Genomic DNA, 12,310 nt, shown 5'->3' with positions numbered 1-12,310 from the left:
TGGGGGTGATCAGGCCAGCGGAGGGGCAGTTTGGGGAAAGCAGGCTGGGCGTGGGGGCAGTTTGGGGCAAGAAGATCGGCAGGGAGGGAAGTTCTGGGCAATCAGGCAGCAGGCAGAGTGGTTAGGGGTGATCAGGCAGGCAGGCAGGTGAGTGGTTAGGAGCCAGCGGTCCCTGATTGTAAGAGGGATGCCTGAGGGGTCCCAGATTGGAGAGGGTACAGGCCAGGCTGATGGACACCCCTTATCCCTGTGCACGAATTTTGTGCACCAGGCCACTAGTTATACTATATAATGATAGTGAGGTTTTTATTGTGTTTCCACTAGGAGGGAGGTTCTAAAATGATTTATCTATTAAAAACTTGGAGATTTTACCTATATATTTTTAAGTAAATTTATCAACAATTTTTAAAATTTATTTACCAAAAAAAATTACAGATTTTTCTTTATTGTTCCCTTTTTAACAACATATCTCCATCCCCAAAAAACTTTTAGACTTTGGCTGCAAAAAAAAGTTCTGATAAGATCTAATGTTAAAATTATTGAATAAGATACAGCTGCAGAGTAGGCTGATATGACTAAGAATTTTTAAATTTTACAAATGACTTTTTCTAACTTCTTAACTACTTTTGACCTATAGAAAAGTTATGAAAATAGTATAGAAAGTTGCCATATATCCTGCATCCAGGCTCCCTTAAGGCTAACACCTTACACAACTACAGTTCAATGATCAGAACCAGGAAACTAACATTGGCACAATGTCTTTAACTAAATTAAATATCCCTAAAAATCTCCATTCAGGATCTCATATTTACATTTAATTGTCACATTTTTTGTTTGGCAAATAAACTAATTTTTAAATATATTAGGAGAGCTCAAGGTTTAAAACTACCCCCCTCCAAAAACAGAATCTCCCAGGCAGACTCTAAGATGACCCCCAATAACCTCTGGCTCCTGGTGTTCAGGCCTGTGCGAGCCCCTTCCTTTTAGGGTGGGCTGGCCTAGTGACTTGCTTCCAACCAACAGATGGTAATGGGATGTCATTTCCATCATAAATAAGATGTGACTTCTCTATTGCTAGAGACCCTCACCCTTATTAGCTTTGAAGAAGCAAATTGCCATCTTGGGGAGGCCCGCATAACAAGGAGTTGAGAGTAGCCATTGAGAACCTGTGAGATGGAGGAAGGCGGAAATGGATATGTAGAAGTAATGCCGCATGCATCACCCCTAGCAGGAGCTGAGCAAATACTGGTAAAGGGATAAAATGTAGGGGTGTGCTATAAATTGTTAAACTCTTGCTAACTTGAAAACTTTGCTGTGAAATCCACCACAGAAATCAGCAAATGCTACAAACGACAGTTTTGTGTGTGTTTTTTCAGGGAGCCAGTTTATCAGTGTACCACTGGCATGAATGTATAAATCATGGCACCTCCTATAGAGGAAAGCTGTTTTTATCTCCACAGAAAGGAAAATTACTGTCTTGCGCTTCTTGAACCAGATTGAGACAATATTAACTCATTATCTCACCACTCCTTTGACATGCCTAATTTTGTTGGTGGTAATACCATCTACCCAAGTCCTCAAGTCCCAAAACCTTTGCCTAACCCTCAACCCCACTATTTATGTGTAATTAATCATGAAGTACTGCTAATTTTACATCTTCAAATCCAATTGTTCTCTCCCCATTTTATGTTCTAGTAAAATGAAACTAGTTGTAGTTTCCCTAATATATAATAGACCTAGGCTGTTACTCTACCTGAAATGCCTTCTGTTCCCACCTTTTCCACATAGCAAACTTCTATTCATCCTCTAAAACCCAATTTAGCGGTTACCGCTTCTCTGGAAGCAGCTATTTCTAACAATGCCAGATACAAAGAGTTATTTGTTACCCCCAAACCTTGTAAGCTGTTCACATTGTACAGCCATTTCAGTGTGTTCGTACCTGGTTCCCTACTATTATGGAATCTCTCAAAGGCAGAACTGTGTGCTCTTCATCTCTACATCTCTTGCATCAAACTATGTGCCTGGCACATTGTAGGTGCTAATATGTGCTTGATAGGAGAATAAATAAATTGATAACTTTCTAATATCCTTTTTGAATGAGCTGATGTCAGAAGCTGAGAGGTAGTTCGCTCCCAAACTCTACAGGACCCTCTACCCTCCCTTATGTCTACCCCCCAACACTCACATCCTTGCCAACAGCATCTGCAGCTACTTGCAGGACTGATTCCATCAGGCCCTCTTTCCCACCTAGGTCAGTTCCCACAGAACACTCAGAATATCTGGGTCTCCCTCACCTCCTAGATCCCTATCTCCTGAGGGGTCAAATGTAATCTACTTAGTGAGGTCTTCCTGAACAACACTCTGCTTAAAATTGCATCTCTTGCCACCATACCCCCATTCTCCCAAAGCTTTCCTGCTGGACATTTTCCATTGCCCTTATCACTATCTGATCTACTTTACTTATTTATTTGCTATCTATTTATTTGCTTATTGTCTATCCCTTTCCAATATGGTATAAGCTCCATGAGGCCAAGGATTCTTGTCTGTTTTGTTTGCTGCTGTATCCCTACTATGTACCGTCAGCACTCCATAAGTATTTATTGGGGAAATGGATGAATTACAGTCAAAGGATAATGTGGTGGCTTGCTTAGAATAAAGTGATCCGTAGCAAAGTCAGGAGCAGAGCCATCACTACCAACTCCCAATGTAATCGGTCTGTGCAGGAGCTCACGCCGTCCCTGCTCACCTGATCCCCTCCCTTCAAGTCAGCGAATTCTACACAGGCTGTTCAGTCTTGAAATAATTCCCATGTCAGAGAAAAATGTCAGTAAAATTGCTATGGGTGCAAGCCCTACAATTAAATGTCTCACTTAGAGGCCAAGAGCAGGGTGTCACCCTTAGGACAGAAACTCGAAGAAATACCACCAGATAAACACAGCTTAAATTAAGGTGGGTGCGAATAATGTAAAACCACACAACCACCCTTGAAAGAGAATATAAATTCTATGCCCTTCTAACCAACATGAACCTGATTCTCATTAATACTTGGCATACTTACCAGGACCCACGGGGTAGAGGATTAACAAATCACTAAAGAAACTTGCAATTGTTAAATTATTTTTGCAGCTGTTTTGACTTTTTGTACATCATGAAATGACACCTTCAATACAGATCTTTGAATGAATTGAATCACGAGTATTAAATCTAAATTCTAGCCACATCCCACATAATACCAAGGAATTATTGAGGTGAAAAGTCGACATACTAATTCACGGAGCTCAATGAAATACGTGTGCTTGAGACACTGTCAGTGATATGACAAGGCATTTTCAGAAAGACTTGAGCCTCATGGCCTGATTCTCTAGCTTTACATCTTTGTAAAATAAAAGTTCCAGGAGTTATCTGACTCTATTACCCACACATGGAGCCATTTTGGGGTCATAAAATGGAACCTTACGTATCATTGCTATTTTATATAAAATGCCAAAAAGCATTTTCAACTTGTGTTGCCTGAGGTTGAATGAGGTTGAAAAGGAACTGTGATACAACTGGCCACGTGAACAGCCGCGTGGCCAGCACTGGTGTGGCTGAAAAGACTGCTGTTGCCCCAGCCGGTGGCTCAGTTGGTTGGAGCATCGTCCTGTACAACAAAAGGCTGTGGGTTCAATCCCCTGTCGGGTGTGTACAGGAGGCAACCAATCGATGTTTTTCTTTCACATTGATATTTCTCTCTCACTCTCTCTCTCTCATCAATAAACATACCATCTGGTGAGGATTAATAATAATAATAATAATAATAATAAAGACTGCTATTTTTAGGTCAATGGGTAAAACCAGGGAAGTAAGCCACAAATGACTTTCAGAACAGTTAGTTGGTAATAGCAACAAAGCATATCTTTTTTCTTTGCCTACTGATGTATATAATTTTTTTTAAATTATGATTATAAAACAATGTAATGCTATAATGTTTGCACTTATTTGTGACACCATAGAGTTCTTGGGACATAGGTAAAATCTTAATAAAAGAAAGTAATAGTATGTAATTATTCTCCATTTAGAAAAAAATAATAATAAAGCTTATGCTGACTTTATATAATTCTAGAATTCTTCAAAGAAATGTTTTAAATCAAATTATATTTTCCAAGTGCTTTTTAGATGATTTTGGGGCTGCATTTACATGAGAGATTGGTACATGCTGTCTTATAAAATAACGTATTTAAGAACACAGTAAGCCTTCTAAATTACATTACAGGAAGGCAATTTTGTTACTTTTTTACTAAAACATTATAAAAAAATTCGATTCAAAAATAGTGTAGCAATATAACAATATGCAGCAGTAGAAATTCTGAGGATAAATTGGATGGTGAGGGAGAGGCTTTATAATTCTCAAAGCTTTGAAAATTCATTCCAATAACAACTTAGACGCCCATTTGGACTATTCAGCTAGAGGCCATCTCAGTATTATGGGCATCCTTAGGAATATGATGGAGTCACAACAGGAACACAGAATCAATTGTGTGTTTGAAATGACGGGAAACTTTTACAGTGACTTTAAGTAATGAGAGCTGGAGTGCAGGATCCTTTTTCTAGGAAACTCCGCCGCTTCTGAAAGGCTGCCTAGGGCATTGATAGGAAATGAACAAATTGTGCCTTCCAAAAAGGAAATTTTAAATATCTCTTGTTTCTTTTAACATTTTTCTTCTTCTTCTCTAGTGGCTGAAACAAAAATATGCCTAGGACTCTAAGTTACCTACTGGGAGGTTAGCAAAAGCAAAAGCTTAAAAAATGAACTAAGGCAAATGGAAGATAGTAACAGCAGAGTTCCAATCTTGATTTATTATCAGAATTTTAAAATAAAAACTCACAGAATTAGGTGTGAGAAGCAGGGTGACGGGACAGATCTTGACAGATCAGAAGGTCTATTTTCAAGCACAAATTGTTGAACTCTGAGCACCAGCCAAAGTGCCTGAGACATGCATGTGTTTCGAGCAGACACACCTCTCCAACATGATACACTCTAAGCACTTAACATTACTTTAGGAAAGAGCCTGAGAGTCAAATAGAGAGAAAGAGGGCTTTGGGCGGCACGGTCTCAATCAGCAAATCCCACGTGGCAAAACAGAGGTCCTGCAGTAAACGCAGCCCATAGTTTCTGAAGGCAGTTAGGTGACCATCTGTCGTTACTAGATACTCTCCATGGGTGTCAACACAACCCACCACAAAGCCCCACTGGATTCGCTCACTATTATTCCCAATGCAAATAGAAAGCATCCTTTGGAAAAGGGATGGCAAATTTAATATTTTTTTAAGTCATCATCCAAGGACGTTTTTCATTGATTTTAGAGAAAGAAGAAGGGAAAGGGAGGGGGTGAGAAAGAGGGAGGCAGAGAGAGAGAGAGAGAGAGAGATCGATCAGTTGCCTCCCACACACCCCACGACCATCAGACCTGCAACCTGGGTATGTGCCCTGACCAGGAATCAAACCCAAGACTCTTCAGTGCAGGGAACAACGTTCTAACCAACTGAGAACACTGGCCAGGGCTAATCTTTTTTTTTTCTGTACGTTTTTAGAACTCCTCAATCAAGTGCCATGGGCCATCATGAATGGACTGGCCCTGAATTGAACAGAAAATTATTTTGCTGAAATAAGCTGGATTCCTTGCTGAAATGTCTCCAGTAAGTTCTCATCAGTCGGTTTAAATACCTCCAGTGATAATAACTCATCATTTCCTGAGACAATTCCATATGTAGACAAGTTTAGTATCCATAAGTTCTTACGTTAGTTGAGTGAGAATTTATTTCTCGGTGACTTTCAATTACGGGTTCTCTCTTTGCCCTGTGGGAGCATACAGAAAAGGTGTAACCCTCTCCCAGGCCATGGCCCAGAAAGCCGAGGACGGCCATGGTGCATCCCGGGCTGTACACCTCCAGGCCCCTCAGCCGTTCTTCACAGGAACAGGCTTGGAATTGTGATCCTGGTCATTATTCCCTGGACATTTTATAATAGTTGTGTTTCTGCTCTTTACCTAAACCTTAAGTCTAAGATTTTCAGCTACTGTTGACCTGACGTCTTTTCAACTGAGTGCGTAGTAGTCAATATTAGAAACAGAGCGCTGAGCCCCAGCCAATCCTCAGGAACAATGTAGTGCTTCCTCATCTATAAGATGCAGGATTTCGGTAGCTTGAAAAGAGCAAGTGCCTATATTTTAGCTGGTTGTTCTGCCAACTGAGGCTCACTCAGAAAGAAGCTAAATCGTTTCTGGGAAGATCGTATAACTCCATTTAAAATTGTAATTCATTTTACATGTAGAAAATTTGATTTATACATGAACTTTCAGGAGCATATCAATTATACTAAGCCATGTACAACTATAGTCGATATATTTTGAACTTCCCTTTACCTAAACATTTAGAAGGCCTCCCTCAATGGAGACTTTATTTATTCATCCATTCCTACAAAAATTTATTGAGCGCCTACTACATGTTGGGCACCGTTCTGAACACTGGGGATAGAATGATGTACAAAGTCAAGTTCTCTGCCACCGTGGAGCTTATTGAGAGAGATGACAAACACGGAAGCAAAAATGGGTACAATCAGACTTCAATGAAAGATAACAAGAGGACCACTGAGGGTGGTCATAGAAGGTTTCTCTGCAGAGCTGTCTGCTGAGCAGGGGGCTTAGTGTGAGGGGATAGATCCTTAAAGGCAAAGGGAACAGCAGGTACAATTGAAATGAGAAAGAAGTTGGCATTTTTGAGAAGGAGAAAGGTCAGTGCAGCTGGGGCAAGGCTGATGACACTCGAGGAGCAAGGAAGGCTTCCAAGCCATGGCAAGGAGTTGAGCTTTAGCCCATGTCTGACGCAAAGCCCTAGAAGGAGTGGAGGCGGGGAATGGCATCATGTAGTTTGTGGGGGGTTCATCCTTACCCGAGATCATGTTTTTATTGATTTGAGAGAGAGAGAGGAAAGGCGAGGGGGGAGATAGAGAAAGACATAAACGTCAATCAGTTGCCTCCTGTACACACCCTGACTGGAGATCGAACCCACAACCTGGGTATGTGCCTTTCGATATATGGGAAGATGCTCCAACCAACTGAGCCACACTGCCCAAGGCTAATTCGCATTCTTCAATTATCACTTTGGCACCTAAGTAGAAAATTAATTAGTAGGTGGGAAGTGTGAGAAAAATATGAAAATCTTGCATCTCTGAAAGAGCTGATGAAGTTTATACCCTCCCAGAAACTCATATACCATCTTTGAGTACCCCACCAATAAATAGTGCTTATCGTTTATGGAGAAGTTCCTGTGTGCCAGATAGTGTAGACCATGTATGAGCACTTTATGTAAATCATTGTTTAGTGAACACAAACTCTATGGAGTGGGTATTATCAGCATCATTACAGAGATGAGGAAACCGACAATCAGCAAGGCTAACGAAAGGTCCTATAATTGACAGCTAACAGAGCTATAGTTTGAATCAGGTCTCACCGGCCCCCAATCTTTGAAGTGCATTCTCTGCAGTTGCCAGATAAATTCTCTAAACTCCAGTGAGCATCCTTACTTGGGGAAAAGTAGAGTGCTTTTGAAAGGGATCATTTGAAGAAAGGCTTTTGATCCTCATAACAATCCTACATGGATTGAGTACAGTACAGAGATACAACCTTTAACCTCTAGTCATCTGGCTATATACACATTTTTTATTTATTTCCACAGATATTAAGAATTTCTGCTAAGGAGCTAATGGCAAAGCAACACCCCCGCGGGGGAAATCAATAGCAAAACGTCAAGTGTTCAATGCTAAGGCCTCGTTTCAGGGCCGTTTCTCTGCAAGGTGTTAGATGTGAGTCGGGTTCGGGTGACGGCAAGCAGCAGGTCTCCCGGGTGTCCTCTAGAAGCAAAGGCCAGGCTGGACCTTCCAGGCCAAATTTACCCTCTCCAAGCTTTGACCAAGTGATGGGCCTGCTATTAACAAGGTGGGAGAGGGTGCATCAAAAGCAAGGGGCTGCAATACCTGCTTCCTCTTTCAAATGCAGAGAGACCTCCAGTGCCTTGTGTATCCAGTCATCCAGAAACTTTTGTTCTTCTGGACCAGGAATTGTGAATTTCTCCCTAGCTGCCTGCTGACATTTCTACCATATTTCTTCTAACCCACCTATTTTTATTGTTACCCAAATGATTTATCAGCTAAATCCTATAGTTTGAGGTACATTTCACTGAATCCATATAAATTATATTCCACTTCAATTAGCCTGGGTTATATAGTAGTACATGACACACACACTTATTAAATGCAACCTAGTCTAAAATAGACACTGTTTGCCCAGCTGGCGTGGCTCAGTGGTTGAGTGCCGGCCTATGAACCAGGAGGTCATGGTTTGACTCCTAGTCAGGGCACATGCCCAGGTGGCAGGCTCGATCCCCAGTAGAGGACCTGCAGGAAGCAGCCAATCAATGATTTTCTCTCATCATTGATGTTTCTATCTCTCCCTGTTCTTTCCTCTGAATCAATAAAAATATATTTTAAAAATAAAATAAAACAGACACTGTTCAAGTTCATTATGTAATGTAGTTTTAGTGAGTATCTGAGGTCTCAAAGGAATCAAGTTAAAAACTCTATCACTTATACATCCCACTATATCTTTTTAACTTAAATTTTAAATGTTATTAAGTAACTATTTTCTCTAGGATGGAATATAAGCAATTCTCTGTTATTTGAAAAGCAGAGAAAAATTAGTATAAATGTATGCCCAATAGTGTAATATAAGAAAAATATGTTCGACTTCAGAATTATTTTCCATAATCTGTTTTACTTTTCCCAAACTTATTTTGCTTATTAAGTTTAGCTTGCAGGTCCCATGGACATCATAAGTGATAGTAGGAAGCAATGGCCTAAAAGTGTAATTATAAAATTAAATATGATGATAAATGTAATAAAAAAAAAAATAGCATGAGTCCCCAAAGGATACCTGAAAACTGACTATAAATTATCATCCATTATAACACAAAATGGAAAACTCTCACATGAGAGCATTTCTCAGGACAAACCAGGTCAGGGGAAAAACAAATCTTACCTAAGAGTGCCCTAAAGACTGTGAGAGCTTAATGAGAATTTTGCAACTAATTTTATTAAGAGCAGAAATTGAATTACAATAAGAATGATCAAAATGAAATAAGAGTCTCCCAGAAGTCAAATGCATTCTCTTTCATTGTCCTATTTATGCACACACATGAGTCCAGAGGAAAGTAAAGCAAAAAGATACAAATGAAATTGTTTGAAATTACGGAGAAATGGAACGAGAATTCAGCTCCAGCAGCCCAGAGTATTCTACCTAATTTTCTTTTAATCCATATAGTATTCTACGTTCCCCTCCCCCCAATCCTTCAATACTTAGCATGTGTTATAAATAATTTTTGTGCTCTCAATTTCATCAGTACTTCCCCTTCTTTTCAATCCACTATTTGGTAACTACTGCTGACACTACTGAGCTGTTTCTAAAAGCCAGACACTATTCCATACTCTCTGTCATTTAAAGTTCACATGAACTTGGTAAAATAAATACAACTATTATCCCATATTAGAGATGAAAAGTCTGAGGCATGTGCCTCCATAGGCTGCTTTCGCAGCCACTGTGTGGTCAATGGTGGCCCCCAAGAGATATATCCATGTCCAGCCTCTGGAACATTCAATGTGACCTATTTGGAAAAAGGGTCATTGTAGGTGTAATTAAGTTTAGGACCTTTAGAAGATGAGATCATATTAGGTTGTCAAGATGGGCCCTCCATCCAATGACAAGTGCCCTCGGAAGAGACACAACAGAAGACACAAACACAGAAGAGGAGGCCATGTGAAGGTGAAGGGAGAGACTGGAGAGACATGGCCGCAAGTCAAGGAAGGCCTGAAACCACCAGAAGCTGGCAAGGGAAGGAAATGAACACGTACGCGCGCGCACACACACACACACACACACACACACACACACACACACACACATGGCTCTGCCAGATCTTGGACTTTTAGCTTCTAGAAAAGTGAGAGAGTGAGTGTCTGTTGTTAAAGCCACCCAGCTGTAGTAATTTGTTCAGGCAGCTCTAGGAGACCAACCCTGACACCCTTCTAGGGACATAAGGGGCCTCCTTGCTGCCATGCGTAGATTCACTCCTGGGAAAGACCTAACAGAGCTTCTCGCTCTTTACCCTGAAGACACCCTCTGCAGACGGTGTCTTCCCAGCCACACTTTCCTGCGTGCTGTGTCTGCTAATGGTTCTTTACTTACTTCTACGGTTCAGAACCTACTGCTTCTATTCTACCGAGTTTCTATTCTATGGCCATGCAGGCTTGTTCCAGTTCAAATAAAAAAATGGCTTTCCCTATTGAAAGCGTAGTTTATACACTAATTAAATTAGTACAAATAACATGCAATCTATTTGCACTTGAACATGTGATTCATTCTAACATTACTATTCTGAAAACTTCCTAACATTTCCATTCAGATAATAACTGTGACTATTATTTTAACACATGCTTTAAAAATGTATACTTAGTATTTCAAATATTCCCTGACATACTCTTCATTGACTTACTCTTATTGGAAATCATTTCTAATCCTAATTGATATTGTGCTAGGCAGTCTCTGTCCTTCTGTTTCCCCCCTCCCCGCTCCTGGCCCTGGTCTGAGTTCCAGTGTTGACCATGAAAACCACCTCGCATCTCACCCAGCCCTGACTTAGACACTGAGATAGGGACTTTTGAGCTGATGAGATATGGATGAGATTTTTGGTCTTATCTATTGAGTTGCCATTAATTGCATGCCCTTGCCCAATGGTTGCTGGTGAGTTTAGTTGGTGGGAGGCCCCGGTAGATGGAAGGGCATGAAGAGAGTGAGATCAGGGTATTCATTCCTTTTGTCTTCCTGCAGCACTGAAGGGCTGGCTGTGGCCACGGTCCTCTGGTTGGGGTCGCATCACTTGGCCTGTCAGGACACCCCCCCCCATACCTGTAACTCTCTTCAGATGCTGCCCACCCTCTTCCCCCTATTGTGGGACCTGGTGTCTCCCACCACTTATTTGTTCTCTGAAGCCTAACCACACCTTCATAAATAGTCCCTTCAATAAACTCTTTTCCATCACCCCTTTGAGGATACTGTGTGTCTTCTATCAGACCCTCACTGACATAGCTATTGAGTATCCCAGCTGATAGCATCAATCTAACATACTGAATAATTTCTTCCCATAGATAGAATTATTCCAGGTTTTCAAAAACATTTCTTGTTTAAAATATTTACAACTGGCTATGACTGGTGTGGGTTATTTTTTTCTCCTTTAACAACAACAACAAAAATGTGGTAACGTGGGAGAATTCTGTTCCTCTCAGACACTTCTGCCACAACTGACTCTTATCACTGAATGAGATTTTGTTTCCAAAATACCTGTCATCACCATCACCGACGCACTCGGGGAAGGCAAGGCTACAGCCAAAAAGCATGATATGTTGATAGCAACTGAGGCGGTGGAGGTACATGAAGAATTTGAGGAACTTCTCCATTTCCATGTTTTTGACAATTGAGAAGAGAGGTGTTAGCGTGGTGTGGTAGGGCAGCATCTGACATTGGCTGTGGGTGATGTTCATGCAGGCACCTGGGAAGTCAAGATAATTACATTTAGGAGCAGACACATCAGAATTACACATTTACAAACTCATTTGATATGAAAGGTTAATGTATTCATAGGATAAAATATATTCTACTAGAGGCCCGATGCATGAAATTCGTGCAAGAGTAGGACTTCCTTCCCCTGGCTGCCAGCACCGGCTTCCCTCTGGCACCCAGGACCCAGGCTTCCCTCAGAGCCCCAGCTTCATCGGAAAGAAATCCGGTCTAATTAAGCATATTATGCTTTTATTATTATAGATAAGTAAGAATGATTATAGATATACAATCAGACGTATATAATATACATACATATAAGAATGGGGGGTGCACGCACATGCAGATGTGTGACAATGAAATCAAGCTACTTATATTCACAGAGGAAGAGTATCTGTGTCCTGGGCAAATGTGTGGGGAAAATACACTCACATGTAGCTGGTGGGCATAGAAATGGGCAATCATTGTTCTGGATCACTGCTGGGCAGGGCAATATGTATAAATCTTTGAAATGTGCATATCATTTGACACTGTAATATCACTTCTAAAAAAATTATCCTAAGGCAATAATTGTGATTTTGAACATGGATTTATCTATAGGAATCTTCATCATTATAGAGTTTTCCATTTTTAAAAGATATAAATCACCTCAGCATTCAATGAAGGGG

The 12,310-nt window shown here is 40.7% G+C and overlaps 1 protein-coding gene across 1 annotated transcript in view; it reads right to left on the bottom strand.

Annotated features, from left to right (window-relative positions):
• The window catches only part of CORIN (corin, serine peptidase), a 192,648-nt gene that overhangs the window by 118,097 nt on the left and 62,241 nt on the right, over window positions 1-12,310 (bottom strand). The window contains exon 4 of the mRNA XM_008140283.3: window positions 11,427-11,634. Coding sequence (XP_008138505.3) covers window positions 11,427-11,634 — 208 coding nt within the window. The remainder of the gene's footprint in view (window positions 1-11,426; window positions 11,635-12,310) is intronic.

The sequence above is a fragment of the Eptesicus fuscus genome, chromosome 2 (assembly GCF_027574615.1).
Source record: "Eptesicus fuscus isolate TK198812 chromosome 2, DD_ASM_mEF_20220401, whole genome shotgun sequence".
NCBI lineage: Eukaryota > Metazoa > Chordata > Mammalia > Chiroptera > Vespertilionidae > Eptesicus > Eptesicus fuscus.
Note: the sequence above shows the minus strand (reverse complement) of the source record. Positions and strands in the feature narration are given on the sequence as shown.